The sequence below is a fragment of the Halichoeres trimaculatus genome, unplaced genomic scaffold, assembly GCF_033239565.1.
Source record: "Halichoeres trimaculatus isolate MK-OKI-2021-1 unplaced genomic scaffold, fHalTri1.1 fHalTri1_scaffold_3, whole genome shotgun sequence".
NCBI classification, from domain to species: Eukaryota; Metazoa; Chordata; class Actinopteri; order Labriformes; family Labridae; genus Halichoeres; species Halichoeres trimaculatus.
Window position 1 is genome coordinate 26,703,649 of NW_027437181.1, and position 24,826 is coordinate 26,728,474.

Sequence of the window (24,826 nt, forward strand, 5' to 3'; positions counted from 1 at the left end):
CGCGCGCTGTGATTTGCTGACGTAACCACACTTACTCTGCGCCCAGGAACGTCAACAACAACAACAACCAAAACGTTAACATACAGTGGACCGGGATTGATGTAGACATGCACTAAAACACATATTGGGGCTCGCAGGAAACGATTTAGCAGGATTATTCCTGTAAAAATTGTCATTTAATTTTTTGGGAAAATTCTGAAGACTCACTTTGAGACACAGTTGGTATCTTCAGCACTCATGGTTGATAATTGTTAATAAATTCACTGGAGAATCACAGGAACCATCAAAACCCTCACCATCTGTGGTTTTCTCATGTCTGTGAAGGTTCACAGTCACCCAGGTCATAAGAAGCAAAAAGAAGCAACTTTCTACCCAGAAGGGTTGCCTTTACTGCAAAAAGTGAAATCTCAGCTAGAGTTTTTATTTCATTTTTGGTTAAAAAGAAGAAGAAGAAGAAGAAGAAGAAGAAGAAGAAGAAGAAGAAGAAGAAGTAAAGAAATACTCCTGGATTGCTGAATTGGGTGGAAAAAAAATCTGCCAGTGAAATAAAAAAATATATATATATTCATTTCGTTTCTTGTATTAACACATTAAGTCACAAAAAAAGTTCACTCTGTTAGCAGATATTTTTATTTTCTTCCAACACTTAAGGCATCAGTTATATCTCTTAATATTTATATTTAAGTTTGGGTCAATCCAGAAAGTCTGCTTTAGAAATGCTCCTTTTTCCAGGGAGCTGGTTGGCCCAAAGGTTGAAGCATACACTTGTAAACAGAAGCTGGTTCAACTTTCATCAATGTCTCCCATCCTGCATGTCTTCCCCTGCTCTCTACCCCCAATGTTTGATGTCTCTCTCAGCTGTCCTCAGTAATAAAGGGAACATATGGAACAAAATACAGCGTGAAATTATGATCCCATCTACCAAAGGTGCAAAATTGCATACTCCAAAACACATTAGATTTTTTCTGTCAGGTATGAAATGAATTAGACTTGATGACTAGTTCCAATTTAAACCTCTTGTGTTGCTTGATAAATAAATTAAGTGATGACTAAAGTTCATTTTCAGCTGCATCCCTTTTGTTATGTTATAAACAGTTCAGTCTGATCACTGCTACATGTAGTTCTTCTTTCTCAGATAATTTGGGGCACATTAATCAGCATCCTCTCCTCCCTCGCTCAGTTAACAGCCAGTGAACCACTGAGTCGTTTCAGTGTTTGAACTTCCTGAATGATAGAGTGGTTGGATGAGTGTGACTGGCCAGCAGCAGCAGCAGGTCTTGATGCGTGAGGTGAAGTTATCAAAGCAGGAAGTACAGACCAGAATCAACAGCACAGTCAGACAGTTACAGTACACTGGCTCATGAGCTCACGAGTCCAGGCTGAGAGAGACAGGGGCCACGCAGGAAATGGTTAAACACTGAATAAAGAAATCCTGCTGGAGAGAGGCGGTGGTTGGTAATGGTGAAATAATTAATTCAAGTCTCATTCAGTTGAACTGTGCGATCCATCAATCCATCAATCCATCAATCCATCCATTCATCCATCCATCCATCCAACACTAACACCAACACCCAACACCAGTGGAAAGGCCCCACTGACCCCTCGTCCAGTATTTTTGCCCTTCTAAGTTGTGTTACTTCATGAATGCTGTTCAGAAAGCCTGGGTTCTCCTGTAGCATCGTAAGCTAACCAACACTCTTCTTCTTTACGTGTGGTATTTATTAACCTCTGTGGTTTTGGGGCAGGCTGACATTTGAAATCTCCTTTTTTCTTCATGAAATGCTGCAAACCACAGGTTTGACAAGGTCAGGAGCAGCCCCACAAGCAGAGGATGCTGGCTTTGTGCTTCCACCACTCCGGATCCTTAGTCCACTCGAGCCTTTGAAACAGATTCCCCTGAGGGAGGTCAAGTTATGTTTCAAAACATTATAACTGCAGAAGTCAGATGAACTGAAGCATCCAGTGGCTTTTGTGTAGATTTTATTCTAATGGTGTCTATTTTTAGCTCTATGCATGTAAAGGCGATTCAGAAAGGTGCTGTTCAAAAAACGCCCGGGGTAAGGGGTTATTATAAATAGCTCTTTCTCTTTGTGTGTAAATGAACATAATATCTCTATCCTGGAGGAGGCAGAGAGGGCAGAGAGACAATCCTGTGACTGTCAGAAAGCTGCAGCTTTGCTAAGATGTTGAGGCAACAATCTTCCACACAGAGGACTCACATAGTCAGACATGTTGGCAAGATGCCTCTGACAGCAGCCAGACAGCCAGCCAGTGCAAATTGAACAATGCAATCTTCTTTCCAACCACATCCACAGGACATGTGCTCCATTTAATCTGCTGCAGGTGTCAGATCTTGATGTGGCTGTAAGCATGCTGGCCCATTACATGCACACAAAACAAAACGTAAAAAGAAAAGACTTAAAGGAATCTAAAGGCTGCAGAGGTTTCTTTTTCTCATGTCCCCTGCAAAAAGGAAACAATCAGCAACAAATTCATCAGAATGAGTTGCCTAGATACAACTCTCCACAGCAGTTTTCTAGCTCTCTCCAGGTCTAACGGAAGATTTATTCTCTCCTGCAAGCTCTGGGTCAACCCCCATTTGGAAATGCTTGGAAGACCTCCAATGAAAGGCACCCATGAAGCATCCTTGTTGGGTGTCTGAATCAACTCAAGTGACTCCTTTAAGTGCAAAGGACCTGCTCTCATATATGCTTGCTCATGATTTCATTCACTATTTCTAAAGCTAAGTCCGCCACCCTGCAGAGGAACCACATTTAAGCTTCTCATTTCCATTCTTTAAGCTGGCCATGAGCACTCAGGCCCCAAAGAAGGGCCAAGAGATCATGAGTCATGATTATGTCAGAATAAGCATTGTTCTCCCCCTGTCAAGATGAGGACTGTGTGACACATTAGGAGTTGGGGGATGTACCATTAGTCTTTCTGCAAGGTACAGTCCCAGGCCTCCACACCATGCTGCAGAGGCATGTAGGACAAGAAACCCCTCAATGTCCAGGGACGCCTTCAGTGTCAGAGTTAATTTCATTCAAATCTCCCCCTGCAACAGAGGAGTTTAATGCAATCTCTGCCAAGGATGTTTTCCTTTGGGTCTTTAGACTGCATTCTCATCAGACGATTGCCCCTGGTACCTGTCTGCTACTCACCTTTGTCCAACACCAAGCCAGAGGCCTTTCTCTGTAGCCTCATGTCAAATCCCCTAGTTATGCCCCACAAGGTTTCTCCATTATTGACCCCTGTCGAGTAGGTCCCTTTGAAAGGACTAAGCCCAGATATCCAGAGGAGCTCTGCTATGAACAGCTATTTAATGCATGGGCACAGCCCACAGTCAGAGCAGCTCCACAATTCATAGTCACAATGAGGAGATCCTGTCACAGGGGCTGTAAACAATGGACTCATCAGTGTCACACTTGCCGGGACCCCAGTCTGGTCATCTACGGGTATGAAGAGAGTTCAGGTGTTTGGTCCCAAGTCCCTTCCCACTGAAGAGGTCATGTTCCCAAGTAGTTCAGTCTGAGATGAAGAGGGTATTGGAGCCCCAAGGTTAACATCTGTGTTGCTCTTCTAGTCTATCCAGACCCCATGGATGAATCCTAGGCAAGCTCCCTCCAAGGTCTGATGGGGAGTTCCTGTTCCAGTAAGGTGACAAGGTGGTTGATTCATGGAGTAGATTTGTCAAGACCCTCCCCATGGAACAATTAACCATGGGAGACTCTTTCAGCACCATGAAAAACCCAGTTGCCAGGTTCACAAGGACACATACAATCCCCCGCACTGAGGATTCCTGGGTGGACCTGTGACTGTGGGACTCAAAGACCAGCCTTTGATTTCCCAAGATGTAAGTTTTGGGCTTTAGTCAAACTGGAAACTATAGATCAGTCACAGGGGAGCTGGGTTGACCGAACTTTTAAGCATGCACCCAAAATGCAGAGGCTTTGGTCTTCATTGCAGCAGTCACTGGTTAGACCTTTGCTTCTCCTCTCCATTTCATAATCCCTGTCTCTATTTAGCTGTCCTACCCACTGAGAACAAAAGAAAATGCCAGGAGGCTGGAGAAATGTGTTGCTGTTGATTGATATAACGGGGTCCAGAAACGACGACATGGTGACTGCTGCTGAAGTCATTGGTTAAGATATATAAACCTTCATGACTCACTTTTAGATTGTACCTATGGTGTGCACCTACTCTTCCATTAACCCCTAAGTGTCTTTGTTTCATGTTTTCAGTACACATTACATAATCTTGTAAAGACCTCAGATGGATGACCCTCTGTCTCTGTCCTGTTCACGCACACTGGTTGCCACTTCCTGCCAGTGACTCTCCTCTGGCCCGCAGAGCTGCTGCTTACACAGAGTAGGCCGCTGAAGAATGGGACAAATCATGCATACAGCTGGGGGATCCACGGTCAGTCAGTCCATCAGTTTTTAAAGACAAACACACTCTCACACACACACCCACCAGTCTGAGTTCCAGTGATAACATTGCTCAGCGGGCCCGTCTCTTCGTTTCCCATGTCCTCGTCCACAGTTGGTTCTGGCACTGCAGCTTCCGCTCACAGCTCGAGCCAGAGACATCAGAGCAGGATCGCTCTGAGGTGTGTGACCGTGCTGCCTCTTCTCTGTTCCCATATCCCAGCATGCCTCGGGCCCCATCACCCACCACTGACCAGAGGGAGAGAGGACTATGTGGGAGGAAACAGGAACATCATGTGATGCCCCCATAAGTAACTTCTCTGAAGATACCATCATTGTTCTATCCTTACAAGACCACAGAAGAAGAAGAGGTCAAAGGGTCAACTCACGTCAATGCCTCTAATGCTTACAACCAAACTCCAGAAGAGAAGATCAATATTATTGATCGAGGTCATTGTTCCTCTGACACATTGTAAAGCTATGACCAAAGAAAAGCAACTAATCTTTTGTGACATTTTACACCGGTCACCCACCCCAGGTGTTGGAATTGTCCCAGTAAATCAGTAAACATTGAACCGATTGGCTGTTAAAAAGTTTTTGGGATAACATGAATTAACTTTACTTAATTTCAACATAAATAGAACAGGAATATGCAGCTTTGGTGTATCTGAAGTGTTGGTTACATCACTAACTCATCTTATCTGTAAAGAGCTGCAGCACCATCATACCACAATAGACCTGTTGTACTGTCACAAAACTTTCCCCATGTGGCTCAGGCACTCCACCCGGTGGCAAGACAGAGTACTGTGAATATTGTATCTGTTAAAATATCACTCATTCATGCTCAAAAAGACAAAAACACCAAGACATACAGATTATGAAGCAGTTAAAATGTTTAGTAGAAAAAACAGCAAATATGAACTACAGGGCATCATAACAAATATTTACAATCATAAAGACACAGAGCCATGGGAAAATAAAAACAGACATAAAAAATAAGACCTGTGCTCATAATTTGTCGCAAATTTTAGTTAGACAAGGAAAAAAAACTAAAAACATTTTCGTCTTGCTTGTTTTCGCGCTATGAACTCTGGAAATATGAAAGAGAAAATTCAAGTTGCAGGGATGAAATTCCATAAAAGGTTTAGCTGCCGTAAGCCATCAGTGGACATGTCATAGAAATCCATAAAGCAAAGCTGTATTTATCAGAAACTATGTACAAAGTCTGGAATATTTCAGACATTAAGAAAGAACAGGAACAGGAGTGTTAAGAAAGTCAAGTAGAATGAATGAGTCATTGGTACAGATATGTACACAGGCAAACAGAACAGAGAAGACTGAGGAACGAATACGCCCAGCTGGTTTACATTCAGAGGAATAGAAAAAGAATGGGGACGTCAATCACCGGTCAAAAAGCTCAGTTAGTTCCAGTCTTTAACTTCAGAATAAAGATTAAAGAGCAGTTTTATATTTTGCGCTTCTGGAAGAAAGATACTTTAAAAGAAACAACTGGAGATAATTATAAAGAAAGACTTTAAAGGTGCATCCTAAATGTGGAACAGTTCTGTGTTACCTTTAAAAAAAATAAATGTGTCTTTACATCAAGCTAAATGTGATATTTCAATAGTGACGTACTTATCTTTTCAAATTTGTGGTCGTGAGTATTTCTACAAATAAATCACAAGTGCAAAGGTTGAAGCGTGTTTGCTTGGTTGTATGCTGAGCTACTGAACGTGACAGTTGTCTCCTTGTTGTGATTGTTGCTTCTCTCTCTCCTCAGTCACCAGTTGACGACGGGAAAGTTTGTCCTCCACACCTGGTGAAAGACACTTCCTGTTGGAGCTGTCTGCAGAGGGGCTAGGGAAAGGTATCGGACCCAAAACCTGCAGAGAGAGCAAGACAATCCACGTTTGAGAGAGCATGGGACAAAGTTGCTCAGAGAATAAAGAATTCATTTTTCAGCATCAGTTGAGAGTAAGTAAACTGAGTGGGAGACGTTTTTTCCTCTTGACTTCTCTGACCTGAAACCTCCAATTCACCTGCGGTTCACTTCAGCTGACCTGAAGCTGTCACAAGCTGACCTGGTCTCAGTGAGAGGTGACAGGGGTCCGGATGTCCTGTTGACTTGTTAGAGGCCCAGCGACCTGAGAACATTCACTTCGACCTAGTTAGCTCTTTGACTCTGATTAGTCTTTTTAATGGTTCACTGAGAAAAACACGGACTGCTCCTGTCAACATCTCTTCCTCCCTGTTCTTCTCTCCTGTTCTACACTTGTTCGGTGATTTTACTTTTCAAAACACTCCAGCTCGACTTCTGTGAACAGCACAAAGAGATCATCTGTTTTGAAGAACTCAGTATTATTTGTAGTATGAGTGTATGCAATGTATGTGTATGTAGTACTTGAGTATGTTTGTGTGTGAGTGACAGAGGCTGAAAAAGAGAGATGACTCCAGCTGCTCACCTTGCCGTCAGGTGCAGATGTAGGAGCAGTCTGTTTGGCAGCCAGTCGAGGACTGCAGCGCCTCACGGTGGTTCTCCTCATGATGAAAGGGCTCGCCTCACCCATGGGAATATCAGCAAACCCTGAGAGACAGAGCATAATGTTCTGAAATATTGTTCTGAAGGCGTAATAAATTCTGAAAATCAAGAAGTTTTGTTCAAATCTAAGAAAAACAAGCTTGGATGTGAAAGTTATGAGCACAACCCACAAAAACAGGTCCAGCCTTTTTCTAACATTGATGCAAAAAAAAAACATTGATACTAGGGATGGGAATTGATAAAATTTTGTCAATACCGATGCCATTATCGATTCTGCTTATCGATCTGATTCTTAATCACTTCCTGCTGTGAATTTTCTTGGTACAAAAAGTAGCTTTACAGGTTTTCTGTGTCAACAACATTTAATTGAGTTTATACTATAAGTGAATAAACTGTAATTGGTCCCCGAGTCTGGATATTTCTGGGCATAATTATACAGAAACAGGTAAAAATTGCACACAATGTGATGTTGATGTACTGTGTTGTAATATATTAATAATTTGAGTAGGCCATCTAGTGTCTCAAAGTGGTTATAGCAATGGTTTAAGTTGTTTGGAAGCTTTCTGTAGTTATGAAGTCAGCTATGAGCCTTTCAGTTGCCTGTTAGCTTTTGACATTTGAAATTCTCAGTATTTTTTTTACAAAGAGTTGATGTAACATGTTTCTGTGATGAAAGTTGAAATTCTATTCTGAAGCTGAAGTTATACTGATGTATGCTAACTGCTAACATATAAATTCAGTTTCCCATACACGTTAGCCTCAAGCTTGCGCTATTTTGTTTTAATGGTAAATAAGGTGATTTATACCATTTTGTATGTACTGAATATGAATCTCCTGAGAGAGAGTAATGTACATTTCTTTATGAAGTCAGTTCTTCAGTAAAACTTCAAGCTGAAAATCCTGAATCAGAGTTTTCTTGGGAAATGTTATCTAACTGCTAAGCTAAGATAGCTGCAGCAGACTAGCTGATGTAAGGCCCAGCGGCTTCGGCACAATGTAAAGAATTGATAAGGGAATCATTAAGCACAAAGGCTAACGATATCGATGGATTGAAAAATTTCTTATCGATTCTCAACAAAAACCAGTTTTCGATTCCCATCCCTAATTGATACACTAACAGGCGACACCTGCCCGTACCTCTTTGTACCAGCTCAGGAAGCCCCTCCGGCCTGAAGTCCTCGTCCTCCTGCTCAGTCTTAGGTTTGGGTGTTGTCACTGCGTTGGCTTTGATCTTCTTGGTCAGGTTGTGCAGAGCCTCTTGTGCGCTGTCTTTGTTGCTGACATCCTGGTGACCCCGTTTCACAGAGCCCTGAGGAGACCTCTGAGGAGCTGAAGGGGCCTTGTTCTCTGTGTCCTCTTCCTGATGTTTGGAGGAAGACCTTCTCGCTGAGCGTCTGCGTTGACTGCTTTCTGTGCTGCCTGAACAGCTGCTTGGCTCGTCGGCATGTTTGTCAGCAGTGAGCTGCTCCAGTCGCGTTGTCAGTGCATCGTTGGTCTCTTCCAGTTTGTGGACTTTGATCATTAGGTTGCAGTATTTATCCATACTCTCATCTGCCTCCTTGCTCTTCTCCTCCACGAGAGTGTTCAGCTCATCCAACTCACTCTTCATCTCCTCCAGCTCTCTCAGTCTCTCCTCTGTCTCCTTCTTCTTCTCCTCAAGAGAAGCCTTCAGCTCTTCCAGTGCCTTGCTCTTTTCTTCTGCCTCCTCCTTCTTCTGCTGCAGGGCCGTCTCCAGGTCTGCCATCTTCTTCTGTCTCTCCTCTGCCTCCATCTTCAGTGTGCTCACCTCAGACTGCACCTCCTCACTGCTCTTACTGTCACCTGAAGTAAAAATGTCAACAAAACTGTTGAGTTTCAATATTTGAGTATCCAGAACAGAGGAGCTCAAGTCATCTCAAAAGATTAAAGGATAATTTCTTGTTTTGATGTTGATTCATCCAAAACAAAGAGGTGTGTGCCTCAGAACAACTTCTGCATGAAAGTGTTTTCTCACCTGAGTCGTTCAGCATCACTTCCTTCTCTTGCTGGAGCTGTTTGCACGTCTTCATCCAAAGACTCATCTTGCTCAGGGCAGAGTCTCTTTCTTTAGTCAGACGAGCAACTTGTGACGTTAACTCAGCCGTCTGTGGAGGACGGGCAGAAAACAGCGTGATTAAGTTGTGATGACAGAAATTACATGGTAGTAGAGTCTTTTATTTCTAGACCACTCAAAACTTGTATCTACCTGCTCGTTGAGCTGTGACACAGACGACTTGTGTGTTTCCAGCTCCTTCTCCAAAGCTGAGACGGCAGACTGAAGACGCTCCTGTTCCTCTGAGAGCTTCTCCTTCTCCTCCTCGGCTCTTTGCTTCTCTTGTTCCAGTGAACAAAGAGATGAAGACAGCTGCTGTCTCTCGGCTTCAGTTGAAGAAAGAGAGGCCTGCAGTTGTTCCCTTTCAGCCTCGAGTTTCAGTTTCTCCTCCTCTGTTGTTTCCTTTTCTTGCTTTATTGAAGAGAGGGTTTGCTGCATGTCACATTTCTCCTTTTCTGTTGAGGAAAGGCAGGACTGAAGTTTCTCTTTCTCCTCAGCTAACGCTTTGCTCTCTCCTTCCAGTTTTTCTTTCTGTTCTTCTACAGTTTCCAAAGCAGAGTGCAGGTTATCTCTCTCTTGTTCCACTGAAACGAGAGTCAAGCGTAGCTGCTCTTTTTCTTCTTCGATCTGTTGTTTCTCAGCCATAAGAGACGTGATGGATCTTACAGAGGCGTCTTTCTGCTCTACCTCCTTCTCTAACACTTCTCTCTCCTCCTCTTTCACCTTTAAGACTGACTGAAGCTCCTGTTTTTCCTCTTCCAGAGCCTCAATACTGCTCATCAGGTTGTTCTTCTCTTTCTCCCACTCCTCTCCCTGGGAGCGCAGCCTCTCTCCTTCTCTCTGCCGCTCCTCCAGAGAGGACTGCATCTCCTGCAGCAGAACCTCCATCCTCTCTTTTTCTCCTTCAGTTTTCATTTTGAGTTCCTCAAGAGAGATCTCTCTCTGCTGAAAGGCCTCCAGCTGTGCCAGGAGCTCATCCACTTGTCGAGTTTTCTTCTCGGCTTCCTCCCTCATTCCCTTCTCCAGCTCCTCCACCCTGCTTTTCTGCCTCTCCTCCTCCTCTCTTCTGTCCACTGCTGCTTTCTCCAGTCCTCTCTCCAGCTCCTCTTTAGCAGCCTTCAGGTCTTCTATCTCTTTGTTTTTGGCTTCCAGCTCCCTTTCCATGCGCTCTTTCTCTGATCTGAGGTCGTCCAATGTAGCAGAGAGCTCTGATAGTTTGTTGTTGAGATCTCTCTTCAGCTCCTCCACCTGAGGGTGACGAGGTGGTGAGGGTTGAAGAGAGCAGTGGGAAATTTGTGAAGTAGGAATCAGTTTCATATATTCCCATTTAAGTTTTTATATGAAACCACAAATTAAAAAGATCAAACATGTTTTTATTACTGTACCTTTGTTCTCTCTTCCTCCAGCTCAGCTTTAGCTGCCTCAGCCTGTTTAAGAGCAGATCAAGTTTTTTTGTAAGGCAATGTGAGGATTGATTGCCTCTGTGTAACTCTGTTGACATGAAACACACACTTTTAATATCTCCACAAATCCATACCTGAATCACAGCCTCCTCCAGACTTTGCTCAGCGTCCTCCTTCTCTCGCTCCAGGGCGTCGATACGCTCCTGCAGTGACTCAGATTTTCTCTGCGCAGCTATAAAAAAGTGACAGAGTCACGTTAAAGTCACCAACTCGCAGACATCGAGTGGTTTTGTCATTTCAAAGGATTTGAAGCATCACCTTTGAGCAGCTCCCCCATCTTCTTTTTCTTCCTCTCGTCCGACTCGATGCGAACCTGAAGTTTTTCTATGCCCGTCCTCATCTGCTGGACCTCATCCTGTGTGGAGTTCAGACGAGAGGCGATCTCGCCCTTTTCAAGCAGAGAGGACTCCAGAGACTGTGAGAGCCGACAGACTTCTCCCTCCAGTGCCTGAGAGGAAAAAAGACATTGGTGGGTTGGAAAGTCACATGAAGACTTTTTTGGTTTAATTTTTAGTTAACAGTATCAGACAGTCCCATTACACAAACACAAGTCTAGTTATTAGTTTTTTCTGCCAAACATAAAAACTGAAAGTGTATCTTTCTGTCTCTGGGTTGCTCTTCCATACCTGTATTTTTCCCTCCATGGATTCTGTGTTTTGATTGGCTGAGGTGCGGTCTTCTTTGATCCTGTCAAGCTGCCCAATGAGCTCCTGTCTTTCTCCACTCTGCTGAGAAATCGCCTGCTCCAGCGTCTTAATCTGCTCCAACAGCTACCACAAAGAAAAACTCAGAGGTTATTCTCGGAGATGATGCAGATCTTTAAAACCACGTGAGTATTTGTTGTGTAAGGCTAACTCTAAATAAAGGCCCCTCTGGCGAAACTTAACTTTGCTGACTTTTCTCTGTTTCATCCACGCACCTGTTGCCTCTCTAAATTCAGTTTCTCCATGCTGCTTTTCAGAGCTTCCTGCTCCTTTCTCCCCGCTCTGATGTCCTCCTCCAGAATAGAAATGAGGTTTCTGGTGTCACAGTTAGTGTTCTCCAGGCTGTGAGCTTTCTCTCTCCACTGGTTCAAAGACTGGTTCAGGTCATCTCGCTCCTCAGTGCAGGACACCAGCTCTGATCTCAGCTGCATCGTCTGAAGGAAAAGTGAGATTTTCATTTGTTAAACCACACTAATCGTGTAGGAAGCGCAACAACAGAGGAACAAGAAATAACTGCTTCAGCCAATCCAGGCACAGTATCTCAGCCCTTAAGTGGGTTTGATGTGGACATAGTGCTCACCTCTGCCATGAGTGTCTCCACCTGCTGCTCCATGCCTGAACACGTCCTCCTCTGAGCCTCAATCTCTTCCTTCTGTTTGCTCCCCTCCTCCTGCAGGCTCTCGAGCTCACACTCCATGCCCAGGATGTGTTTCTCCAGGTTGGCCTTCTCAGAGCGGACCCTCTTCAGCTCACTCTCCTGCTGAAGGAATTTCTCGTCCCAGCCACCTGCAGAACCAAGAGAAGTATGTAGTCGCTGTTGTCTGAAAACTAAATCACCAACCTCAAAAAAAGATGTCAGTCGTACTGTCACACAAATACAGTTATGATTTAAAGGACTTTATCTGTATGCACTCACAGCAACTTATTTTGTGTCAGTTAAACCACCAAACTAGAAAAGCACTCAGAGAGCACTGACCTCCACCAAGCATATTGTGATTGTCACCAACGCTTTAGTCCTACTTTAATGTTATACTCCCTTTCAGCAGACTGTCTGCTACAATTTGGTGTTAGTTGCAGGTTTGTACCATAATTTGTTACCTGACAGTGTTGAAAATTATGATGACCAAGTACATATTTCATATTCTGGATATTGGTATCCAGAATATTGCCAGGATCTGGATCGTACTTTTACATCTGTCAGAAATGATGGTGACCTTGTCTTGTATTGTTTTGCAAAGCAATCAGACCATTTATAGTGGAGTTATACACACATATGGTGAAAACGGCCCTATCTCATACTGATAAAGAATCCTTTAAAAAAAATCCTGAATCCAGACAGTGATCCAGGCCACCTCCAAAATGTAATCACTTCTTCCTTATCTCATTTTGAACATTTCCCGAAAATTTCATCAAGATCCATTAGTAACTTTTTGAGTTATTTTGTTCACAGACAAACAAACAAACTCTCCCAAAAACATAACCTCCTTGGTGGAGGAAATAATCCTGCATAGAGAAAATATTTCCTTATATGAAGCTACATTTTTACCTTTAGCCATCTCCAGTCCCTCCAGCAGCTCCATCACATCGGTCAGCTGACATGAAGAAGTCTGCAGCTGCAGAGTCAATGTCTCTTTCTCTTCTGTCAGCACAGCCAGCTGAGAATAAACACAGTTAAAACGCCAGTCAAACTTCACAGCAGCACGATCAGTGATTAAAGTGTCATTTCGTACGCCTCTGCAGTGTTCTCCTCACCTGGTCAGCCACGCTTTTCTTCTCCTTCAAAGCTGTTTTCAGCTTGTGTGCTGCACTGTGGGCTTCTTCTTCAGCTGCATGGATTTTCTTCTCTAAGCTTTGAACCTGGATTTTTAGCTCAGAGTTCAGCTCCAGCCTCAGAGCAAGGTCTGATTTCAGCAGGTCCAACTCTGAGCTCAAGGACTGAAGCTGGCTCTGCTGGATTTTGAGAACATCCTGGAGGTGCATGGAGTCGTCTTGTTTTTTGGACAAATCTGTCAATTGAGCAAAAGTAATAGAAACATCATTGATCAGATTTCAAGAAATTATCCATATTGGGAATCAGAATTACATTTTGGAATCCAAGGATCTTCTCTTTATTTTTAATGTATTATTATTTTTTCATTTTAGCTAAAGTGAAATCCTGGAGCAGGGGTGGCCAACCAGTCAGACCAAGAGCCACAAAAATGGCCGTGGTACTAAAGAGAGCCCCGTCACACACGTGGTCTTACAAACACACTTCCTCTCGCACATAAACTAAATGACATAAAATGAAAATCAAAAAATTTCCAATTTTCAAAGCGAGATTTACTGTGTTTGTGTTTCAATTCGTACTAGAGAAAAGAAACTGAAACTTAAGTATCAACCCCAACTGATCCCAACATTTGCATACATATATATATAGTTTAGATTGATCGGCACACCACTACTCATAACTATATATATTTTTTTATGAATGGATAGAAGAGCCACACACCGAAAGGCTCGTGAGCCACAGGTTGGCCACCCCTGTCCCGGAGCTTCAAGTTTGTACATTTTTCCATTTTGGCTGGACAAATTCAGTTCCTGCTTTAATTCATTTCACTCATTTCACTTTATAGATCACAAGCCTTATGTGGGAACTCTGGATTTAAAAGTACATAAAATACAATACAATAAAGTATGTATATAAATATTTCAACTGCAGGTGTAAGCACCCTCACCTGAGGATTCTGAGCATCTGTTTGCACGGCAGGGAGAAGACGATGGAGGAGACTCAAAGATTTCAGGTTTATTTTCAGTAACATCTCTGAGATCACTGCTGTCTTCAGTCACCTGCACAAAGGGAAATAAACACAACACTCAAACCTGTTGCCATCCAAAATCAGTTAAAAAAAAGTCATTAACTTCTTTTACATTTCTTTAACATTTTTTGTGACTGTTTTTACCTGGTCTGAGGATTCCTGTTGATCCTCCTTATCATTCATTTCCTCCACACTGTCCACACTCTGTGAGACGCCCTCCCCGACTGGATACTGTGTCATCTCTTTGTCAGTGGTTTCCTCCGTTGAGACAAGCTCTGCCTCACTAAAGGTTGAAAAGAAAAAGTTTTATTTAGCCTGTCAAAAAGAACACTTAGAGCCACATTAAAAGGCACATGTATGTGTATTTGTACCTGGAAGCTTCTTCAGACTGGCTGGATGACTGGTCTGCTTCAGACTCCACAGGACAGGTCCCAGAATCAGAGCTGACACACTCATCACGTGACTCTGTTTCTTCTGTTGCTGCTTCTCCTGAGGAAAAGAAGAGTGGTCAGTTTTTGAATAAAAGTAGTTTCTGTGTCGTGTGGAAAACTTAAGTTGAGCTCCTCTGCTCTCACCACCAGTTTCTGTCTCCTCAGACTCCATGTTGCTGATTTTATCTCCATGGTTCTGAGTCTCTGAGAGCAGCAGGATGAGGCTGTGTTGTTGCTCCACTTGCTCCAGCAATGAATCGTTCTTCTGCTTGAACTCCAGCAGCGCACTCTGTAAGGCCCCCAGCTTCTCATGGAGCGCTGCCTGCTCTGCCTCAGACTGCTGCCTCCTGTGACACAAACTCAACTCAGTTATCTTTTTAACACCAAATCAGAAGTAGAATAGTGTCAGAATTAGTGCTGTCAGGCGATTAAAAAAAATTAATCTAATTAATTACAGGATTTGTAATTAATTAATCTAATTAATCGCATTTTAATCTCATATCTTCTTAAGGTCCCAAAATAAAGAATTTGAATTCCAGGACATTAAAATTACATTAAAAGACATTAAAAAAAAAACATTTAAAAATAAGGTGGGAATGTATACAACACATTTTTAGGTACCCTGAGGCATAAGGAACACATGAAAAAAGTGTTGAGGTTCTATCTTTACAAAATCTACACAGTCTTGCACCTAAGATAAGCTGATTTGATTTTTAGGACGGTTTTTGCTTTTGTCACATTTTTACTCGATGTGGACTCAATTTTCACTGCAATATAAACTTCTATACTTCTATGAGGTCAAGAGAACCAGGGCTACAGGCTAAAAACTGTGAGGAACTATGTACAAAACACTTAATTCAAGTCTTGGATCAAAGAAAAGTGAAGTATTTTTAGTTTTACGTGCTCTGAACACACAAACTGTTGCTGATTGGTGCAGAGCAGCCCCAAGCTGAAACATGACATCAGGAAGATGGAAGCAAATTTTCAAAGAATTCTTTAGATTTAAATACAAGACAAATATCAATCATTCAGGGCTTGTTTAATGCAGTAAATAATGTAGAATTATCTGTTTTTTACAGAATTGAGCTAGAGCAAATGGTTGATTTTCTGCAGATTTTCAAAAAGGACGTGTGAATAAACGCGATGTGGAAGGCAGTCATAAAAATCACTCTGGCTTCCCTCCCTCCAGTTTAAAGCATGTTGCTAACGTCACATGTGATACATTCAGGGACCGTCGGAAATTTGAAAATCTGACGAGAACGCCTCTTTTTCCCAAGTAGGACACACGGTTTGTAAATGCCAGACATTTAAAAATAAGTGCGTCTTTGAATGCCCTGCGGGTTTGGGCTCCAGATTAATCTGCGTTATTTTTTATAACGCGTTCATTTGCGGTGTAATTAATTAATCTAATTAACGCATTAAAATGACAGCCCTGGTCAGAATCTGACGCAGACAGCGATCAATACCATACCTCTCCCTGTCCTCCTCTTCGGTTCTTGTGTCTCTCATCTGCAGCTGCTCTTTCAGCCTCTGTTGCTCCTCCTCTGATGACAGGAGGGAGCACTGCATGTTCTCATGCTCCTCTCTGAGTGAAGCCACCTCCTCTTCAAACCTCTGGATGTTTTCCTCAAGCTGCTGCTTATCTTCAGTAACTTGATTCAGGCTGGATTGTAGGTTTTTGTTCTCCTCAGTCAGCTGATTAAAGCTTAACTCCAGCTCAAGCTTTTCATCCACCACTCTCTTCAAGTGATCTCTCTCAGACATAAGTTCACCGAGCTTTGCCTCAAGTTGGATTTTTTCCTCATTTGTTGAATTAAAGGTAAAATCAAGCTGAGCTTTTTCCTCAGTGACCTGTCTGAGAGTGGATTCTGCTTTTTCTCTCTCTACAGTTAACTCTCCAATGTGGCTCTGCAGCTCTTTCACCTGCTCTGTCAGCTCGTCTACACTGGTCTGTAGCTGTTTCTTCGCTGCGTTTACTTGAGTGGTTTCATTTTCTGCTCGCTCTTTGTCTTCCATCAGCTGTTTCAGAGCAGCCTCGAGTGTGTTTTTCTCCTGTAATAACAACTGAAGACTGTTGTCTTTGTCCTCGATGATCTGTTTGAGAGCTGCCTCTAGTTTCACTTTTTCCTCTTCAGCCTGGCAAAGTTTAGACTCCAAAGTTGCAACGCTCTCCTCCAGCTGGCTCCTTTTGACGGCGTCCTCCTCAAGACGAGTTATTTCACAGCTCCTCTCCTCCAGCTCCTCCCTCGCTGTGACAAACTGACTCTCCAGGACTGAGTTTTGAGACTGGACCTCTTCCAACCGGGTTTCCAGGACAGACACCTGAAAAGTTAGATAGAAATAGAATACAATGGTCAGAAGTTCCTCATGCTAACCTGAATGTGAAGCCTGTCACTCTGAGCTCTCATCACTATCTCTACCTGTGCTTTGCTGTCCTCTAGTTTGAGCTCCATGTCAGACATCTGGATCTGGTTTTGAGCCAGCTGAGCCTCCAGGGACTCCACAGTCCCCTTCAGCTCCTCCACCTGAGTGTCAAAAGAGTTCATGACCGTCTCATTGTCCTCCAGGTCCATTTGGAGCATCTCCAGCTGCACCTTGATGCAAAAAATCAACACAGAGATTTTTTAAAAACACTGTTCCATCAAATTTCATACAATAAAAATCTAATCTACAAGTTTTTACAACTTCCTGAGTCAGGCCAACTCCATGTAAGAACTTTGTGGAACAAAATCTAGAAGACAAGAGAAACTTACCTTGATTTTGTTCATAGCAACTACCTTCTCCTTCAGCTGCTCAGAGGTTTTGGCTTGATCTGCATCTGCTTTATTCAGCCTCTCCTTCAGACTCTTGATGGTGTTGTCTCTCTCCTCCAAACCGCTGGAAGCTGCGGACAGAGTCGCTTTCATGCTCCTGATTTCCTCCCTTCGAGAGCTGGACTCGGTTTTGGCAGCAGCAACAGATTTTTTAGCTGTGTCGAGCTTCTCTTTCAGGAATTTCTCTTTTTCCAGAGCACTCTCAATCTCCAAAGCGTGATTCTCCAACTCTTTCTTCATCTTCTCCGTGAGCTCTTCCACTTCTGTTTCCAAACCAGAGATCAGGTTGTTTTTCTCTGTCAGGGTGTTTTCCAAGTTAGATTTGATTTCAACAGTGGAGGAGTGATTCTTCTCAAGTTCTTCAAACTGTTTCTTGAGGTCAGCGTGGGCTTGGTTGATGACGTCCAGTTCGTTCTTTAGGGCTGGGAGCTTTTCTGCTGCAGCCTTGCTTACAGACATCTCTTCTTCCAGGGTTGATATCTGTTCCTGAAGGTCATCAATCCTCTCAGTCTGACTCAGCTGGATTTCCTTTGAAGTAATGAGTTAAAGTTTCATGTTTATAAGAAGTACAGCCTGTGGTAAATGTCTTACAAAGTTAAAAAAAGAGATTTACAGAATTCTTTCTGCAGAACTTTACCTCAGCTTCTTTCTTCGTCTCCTGAAGTGAACTCTCCAACTCAGCCCTCAGTTTCTCCAGAGACAGAATCTGAGCTTCAGCCTCCCTCAGCTGCTTCTCTTTCTCCTCTGTTTGGCTCTGCAGATCCTTCAGCTCCTCTTCTAACTGCCGCAGCTCTTCTGATTTCTTCTCGCTCATCTTTTTGTGTTCTTTGACATTTTCTGAGAGTGTCTCAATCTGTTTCTGCAGCTCTGCCCCGAGCTGCTCCTGGACCTTCAGGAGCTGATCCTTAGAGCTGACCTGAAACATGGACAGAGGATTCAGCAATGGTTTTTATTGACTCAGGCAAATATTGATTAAGCTCAATCAGAACAAGCACTTTCTGAGCACAAGTCCATTCACATCTAAACAGACCTGATTTTTGGTAAGCTGGAGCTCTTGCTGAGCTTCATCAAACTTCATTTTCAGCTGCTCAGTCTCCTCCATCTTTGCTGAAACACTTTCCTCACACTGCTTCAGCAAAGCTGCCTTCTCCTCTGCCAACCTGAGAGATTCAACACAGACAATTTTTTATAGAAGCTCTCCTCATTAACTGCTTCAGCAGTGTCAATTCCACATCTGTGTGACACTAAGCGTGTTGCAGGGCTGTTAGACCGTGGAAAGAGTTCATGAAAATGATCTAAAAGTCAAGCGTCACCTGTCGTTTTGCTGCTCCTGCTGAGCGGTGGTTCGAGCGAGGCTGTCCCTCAGCTGGCTGATCTCAGCTTGGCTCAGCTCGAGCAGCTGGTCTTTGGATTGAGCCAGATCACAGGCTGCCTGGAGCTCATCCTGTAGCTCTTTGTTAGTCCGCTCAGCCTGCTCTGCTCGACTCAGCTCCCTTTGCAGACGTGACTCCACGTCTTTGACCTGCTCAGGAAAAAAGAGGCAACATTAGATTGAATCACTGGCTGTTGGTTATTTCAGCTGTACAAAGCCTTCATGTAGAATAAATCACCTGTGCTTCTAGTTGAGCCACCTGTACGGCCACATTCTCCAGGTCTTTGGTGTGTTTCTGCCCGGCTGCAGAGAGTTGAGACTGAAGCTCCTGGTACTGATGCTCCCTCTCCTCCAGCTCGGTGCTCTTGTTGAGGAGTTCTCCCTTCAGGGAGTCGATGCGAGCTGACAGACTGGCTTTGTCTCCCTCAGCACTTTCAAGCTGCTTCTATAACAGTGAGAAAAAATATAGATGTTGAGACTTAAAACCTGTAAATGAGAGGGATGATATTTAACAAGGAGAAAGACAAATATCTAAATCATCAACAAAAAATCTGTCTGTTTGGGATTCCATTCGATTATCTCCTGCACAAACAGTGATCGTTTCATTAGAACATCTGATTTTTGTCATGGAAAAGTCTTTAGTTTAGTTTAAATTGACCCACAGAAGGAGATTTATGGACAAAAAAGCTTTCCTCAGCATTTGTGTGCTTGTGCCCTCTCCTCTCTTTGTTTGTCTTGTACATGAAAAAACCTCACAGGAGTTTTAAAAGAACAGAATAATTAAGTGTACAGCTCATCAGTCTTGATTTCAGTGAAAGGAATGAACGACCTTACCTTGAGATCATCATTAGCCTCGTTCAGTGAAGACAGGCTGTTCTCCAAGTTTCTCATTTTGTCAGTGAGGTCGTTCTGCACAGCTTCAGTTTCATTTATCAGTGTCTCCTTGTCTTTCTTCCACACCAGCAGAGCTTCATGTTCTTGTTTCAGGTGCTTACACTCCTCCTGACTTGCAGTCAGACTGGACTTGAGCTCTTGAATTTCCTTCTCGAGGACGGTCAACCTGTTGGTGAGCTTCTCCGTTTCCTGCTTCTGTTTCTGCAGTTCATTTTGAGATCTACAGAGGAAAATATGACCATCATTAGCTGCGTTTCCATTACACTTTTTTGCAAAAAAAATTTGATATTTCTTAAGTTTCGATAAAGAACGATTTCACCTTGCTGGTGTTTCCATAACAACTAGAATTGCGCACAGCTTGAGTGATGTGAGACGTAACGTCCATCTGGACGCTGCACTCATGATGCCGATTCATGAACTTTAGTGTTTTTATTCACTGGTCAAACTGTCCAGAATAGAATCACACCAACTCAATAACAGGCAGGAACAAAACACTGAAGTAAAATAAATCCTCATCTCCAGCGCACATACTTTCTCAGTCACACACACACCTCTGCCCCTCCCTCCCCCTGCTCTCTGACTCTGACCTGCTCACAGCCTCCCTGATGCCTTCACAAATGTTGGTCAAAAACTAAAGCAATGTGAGGCAGTGGACACGTATCAGGAGGCAAGGGAGGTGCGTTGCTATGACAACCTGACATGTTTTTGCTAAAATGGTGTTTCCTTTGCACTTTTGCGATAAAGTTCAATATCAAAACTTCTGAAAAAAACACTTAATGAAAGCGTAAAAACTTTTCATAGAAATTTGAGAGGTTTTTCAAAAATGGGGTGTTTCCACTACCATTTTTGTTGCGATATTTAGGTTTTGCACAATTCTAGTTGTAATGTAAACGTAAGTAAAAGTTCACTGATAAAGGACAGCGTTTATGTTCTCTACCTGTCGTTTTTGCCCTCTGCATCAGAAAGCGTCTTCTTCAGGTTTTCCAGCTCTCTGGCTGAGGCCTGAGTCTGCTGCTCCAGCTTAGACTGAAGTTTCTTCACCTCCTCTGTTTGTCCTTCTGATTTTGCTGAAGAGTAAAATGTTGTATAAAAGTTATGAATTTAGAAATCATCACTTAATTGTCTGCTGCTGTCTGTCATTGCCAATCCTTCTGATCAGTTACCTTTTACGTCATCCAGTAAGCCTTGTGTGCGTTTTAAACTCTGGTCTGTGCTCTTCTTCTCATCCTCCAGCTGACTCAGACGTCTGCTGCTCTGGTCCAACTGGACAGTCAAACTGTTCTTCTCTTTTTGCAGCTCCTGAAGGGGAGAAGACGTGTATCAGTAGGAGTAAAAGTTACCGATGGAGACACGAAACACAAGGAGACCATGCAGAGAAATAAAGTCTCATAAAATATTTTCCCACAACAGTTTCAGTGAACTGATTTCCTGCTAGAATCAACCCACCTCCATCTTCTTGCGGAGGTCTTGCTCTTTGGTCTGGCTGGCCTGAAGGCTCTGCTCTGATCTGAGCAGTTTCTGTTTCTGCTCCTCCGCTGTCCTCTCCATCTGATTCTTCTGGAAGCTCATCTGGGGAAGAAGCAGAAGGAAAGGGTTAGGAGGACAAAACAGAAGTATTTCCAAATCATTTATCATACTCCAACACCATTCACAAGAGTTATGAACAAAAAGTAATAAAGATGGTTGGAAAATTAACAAAGAAGAAAACATTTAAAGCGCACAGAGGTAAAACAGCAAGGGGCCAGATTGAGATGTTCAAAGTTACCTTCTCCATATCTGCCTGCAGCACGTTGTGTTCTTTCTTGGAATGCTGGAGCTCCTGTGTGAGCTTGGTTCTGGTCTGATTCAGCTGCTGGTCCAAAGACTGGAGAGAACTCTGCAGCTGGGCCAGCTCCTACACAATATATAACAACTGTTTAGATGTGAAAGGATTGCATTTCTATCTATTATGTTTAAACAGAATGTTTAAGACTGAATTAAAGATCCAGCCCGAGAAACCTTTTGACTGTCTTTCTCTTGGTCCTTCAGTTTCTGCTCCAGGGCTCGTTTGCAGCTCTCTGCGTTGTGTCTCTGACAGTTCAGCTCCTCTGTGACTTGTTTCAGCTTCTGCTCAATGGATGAACACTGAGGAAAACACACAGACTCTTTGTCAGTCAGTGAAACTATAATTTTAACTAATCTTTCAAGGTCCAAATAAAAAGCAAGCAGCAAAAAAATAAAAAATATATAAAGTATCAAAGCTCTAGCCATGGAGGCTGACCTTAGAAACAGCCTGCTGGTGTTGGTCTGTAACCTGGCTCAGCTCGTGGCTGCTCTTTGCCAGGTCTCTGTCCCGTTCCGTCAGCTCCTTGCGAGCCTGGTTCAGTTGGGTTTGGAGATCCTGTAGCTTGGAGGCTTGGCTACGAATCTCCTTGTCTTGAGTGGCCAGATTCCTTTCCAATTCTGTCACACGGCAACGCAGCTCTGATGAAGACACATGAAAAACTAAAGCCTTGCTGCTGGAAATGACTAGGGCATCAAACTCAATGTGGAGCTGAAAGTGCTGCGAGTAAATGATAAACAGTTCACCTTGGTTCATGGTCTTCAGCTGCTCCGTCTGCTGGAAGGATCCACCAGGACTCGACACTGCGATAGAACAGCTCATTCTCTGGCTGGACTTAATGGGCGTCTCTTCATGCGCATCCCACAGGGAGGTCCCCCGCCTCTTCAGAGGAGTCTCCATCACATCCTGAGAGTGGCGACCATGAGGCTGGTCCTGCTTTTGCCACGGGAATATAGAAGACCCAGCTTGGCGGGCAGCAATGTCCTTGTGACTTACACTCACTGAAGATTGATTCAACAGCTAAAGAGAGAAGTGATAAGTTAAGATAAACAATAATAACAACAAAACACTGCATCATAAACAAAAGTGATGCACTCACCTTGACCTGTAGAACTTTGAGCTCACTCTCCAGCCTTTTCCTTTCTTCCACTTCCTGACTGTATTTCTCCTGAAGCTCCTCTAGCCTGTTGTCTAAGACACATAAATATAATGTTAGAGAGGATTTATAAACTGTTAAAGGACACACAGATACATACTGATAGACCCTTAAAATTTACAGTAAATAATGGGCAACAGTGCCACTAGAAAGGAGTGCCAGGAGAAAGGAGAAGCTGAAATACCTTGTTGTCTGTAGGCTGGGACTGGAGCTGGGGTTTGAAAACTTTTCTGTGGAGTGGTGTAAGGTTGAAGCTCAGAGGAAGATGAGGACAAAGAGGAAGAGCCAGCAGGCTGAGAACGATCCAATTCATTTTTGTATCTGAACAGACAAAAGAGCAGCAAAGACGATATTAATAGCACACCCTCTGCTGTCATACAAACGTGCAAATCAAAATATACAGTTAACTCACTTCTTGAGCTCCTGCTCCAGTCGTTCTATGGTCTTCCTGCAGGAGTTCAGCTGACCTTCCAGGTAGCTCACCTGAGTTGAGGTAGTGATTTAGTTAGGAGCTCAGTAAGATCAAAATAAACATCAATGTTTCTTTGACAGACATTCTTCTAATAAGGAACGTACCTGCTGCTCTTTGACTCCGAGGTCATGGCATGCCTTTTGACGGGCTTTTTCCAGAGAGTCACATGACTCAACTAAACTCTGGTTTTCTCTTTTTAAAGCAGACGTTTCAGTTCGTTCACTGTCCGCCTGGAAAAAGAGGAACATTACTGATGCATTTCTACAACTTTTCAAAGAATTAATGCATGTTATTTTTTGTGTGTGTTTTTTCCACAGTTTTGCTGCTCTTTACTCAGTGAATCATTGAATATCCATCTCTACCTTTTGTTTTTGTTTTTGCAGGGCAGCCTCCAGAGAGTCCAGCTGAAACTGCTTCTGAGTCCTTTCCTTCTTCAGTTTGTCCAGCTGGACCTCCATCTCCTGGATCTTCTGCAGGGCTTTCCCTGGAAGTCCATCCTTCCACTCCTCCACCGCCCAGCTCATGGTATATAACCTGATTTAACAATAATCAACTTTTAATTTAACAGTCACACAGATATGATGTATGAATAAAGCTGATAGCTATGTAATGGAAAGATGTTTATCTATCAAAATTTTAAAAAAGGGAAACGTTAAGTGAAAGAGTTTAATAAAAAAGAAAATCTTGCTCAACTACGTACCTTATGATGGCTTACATATATTTCATACTACATAGCCATACCCTAGTGTAATATAGATGATAGCTTACAAGAAAATGATAACAACAGTCGTGTGTGTAAACTAATAATGACTTCAGAGCATCAAATTTATTGGATTGTTAAAGTTAGCATGGTATTGCCCACTACTTTCTGCTTTACAGACAAACAAGCACAGTGGAGTTAGCAAGCATGGGATAGTTAGAGGCTAGTTAAAAATAGACTAGCCATATGTTGCTAAATAAACGTTAGTGCTCCACTTTGCATCCCCATGAGAAGGCTACCCTTCAGTATCATTACCTGAAACATTAATAATGTTGTTGTTGATGTTTGGAAGCAGCAGAACTTGATTTCACGCTAGCAGCAACAGTTTACTGGATTATTAACCGGACTAGCTGCGCTAGTCAGTTTATACAAACGTCAATTTTATCTAAACGTTATGTCGAAACCAATATCAACGGCTGGACAGGAAGAATATAAAACGAAATGGAACAAGTGCTAACGTTTACTCAATGTTTAATTCGATGTAAAAATTAGGAATAAGTAAATATAGTGAGTCTTACTTTGGGCGCGATGCTCCTTTATCTCACTGTGTTTGGGTTGATCTCGTTGAAAAATTCAAACTCCAGCGGACGAAACCGCAATCCGCGTAGCTCCTCTCTCATTGGGTAGTTGACGTTACGTCAGTCAAACGCTGCTCACGATTGGTCTGCTTCTGCTCCTGTCTCAATAGCGCCCCGTGTGGTGTAACATTGCCCTACTACAGGTTATAGATGTCATTCCATCGACAAGCTGATTTGTCAAAACTTTTTCTGTCCTCAAGCGTCGGATAACTACGGGGCAAAACAATAGGCTGTTTAAAAGTTTTGCCTTTTAAAACCAAATTATTCAGAATGCTGACTTTTAAAGGTAATTAAGTTTTTCTCTTTTTAATTAACAGTCTATAAGAAGTCTGATGTTCACAGTGTTAGATCCATGCTCTATGAATGAATGATTCTAATGACTTAACTAACTGTAGGTCTTTAAATACATAGAATAGAAACAAACAAGATATCATAAATTTGTATTTAGTTGATAATGTTAAGATGATGTAAACATTACTCTTTCATTTCTTGCCCCTGCCAAATAATGCAGTTATATTTCCTCTAAGCC

The 24,826-nt window shown here is 42.8% G+C and overlaps 1 protein-coding gene across 1 annotated transcript; it reads right to left on the reverse strand.

Moving 5' to 3' along the window:
• Positions 1-5,356: 5,356 nt before the first annotated feature.
• cenpf (centromere protein F) lies at positions 5,357-24,335 on the reverse strand. The gene is made up of 38 exons (XM_074666163.1): positions 24,238-24,335; positions 23,322-23,493; positions 23,064-23,189; positions 22,900-22,970; positions 22,672-22,808; positions 22,431-22,522; positions 22,078-22,351; positions 21,770-21,972; positions 21,508-21,633; positions 21,275-21,403; positions 20,956-21,078; positions 20,673-20,808; positions 20,447-20,576; positions 19,450-19,729; positions 18,854-19,060; positions 18,557-18,765; positions 18,274-18,403; positions 17,881-18,159; positions 17,184-17,771; positions 16,851-17,024; positions 15,902-16,752; positions 14,575-14,777; positions 14,371-14,488; positions 14,144-14,282; positions 13,919-14,030; positions 12,957-13,210; positions 12,751-12,859; positions 11,785-11,990; positions 11,420-11,638; positions 11,127-11,270; positions 10,759-10,948; positions 10,575-10,672; positions 10,423-10,464; positions 9,191-10,285; positions 8,960-9,089; positions 8,104-8,787; positions 6,890-7,011; positions 5,357-6,310 (listed from the first exon to the last, which is right to left on the reverse strand). Exons 2-38 carry the CDS (start codon positions 23,481-23,483, stop codon positions 6,152-6,154), a joined length of 8,451 nt encoding a protein of 2,816 aa, XP_074522264.1. The 5' UTR covers positions 23,484-23,493; positions 24,238-24,335; the 3' UTR covers positions 5,357-6,151.
• Positions 24,336-24,826: the final 491 nt, after the last annotated feature.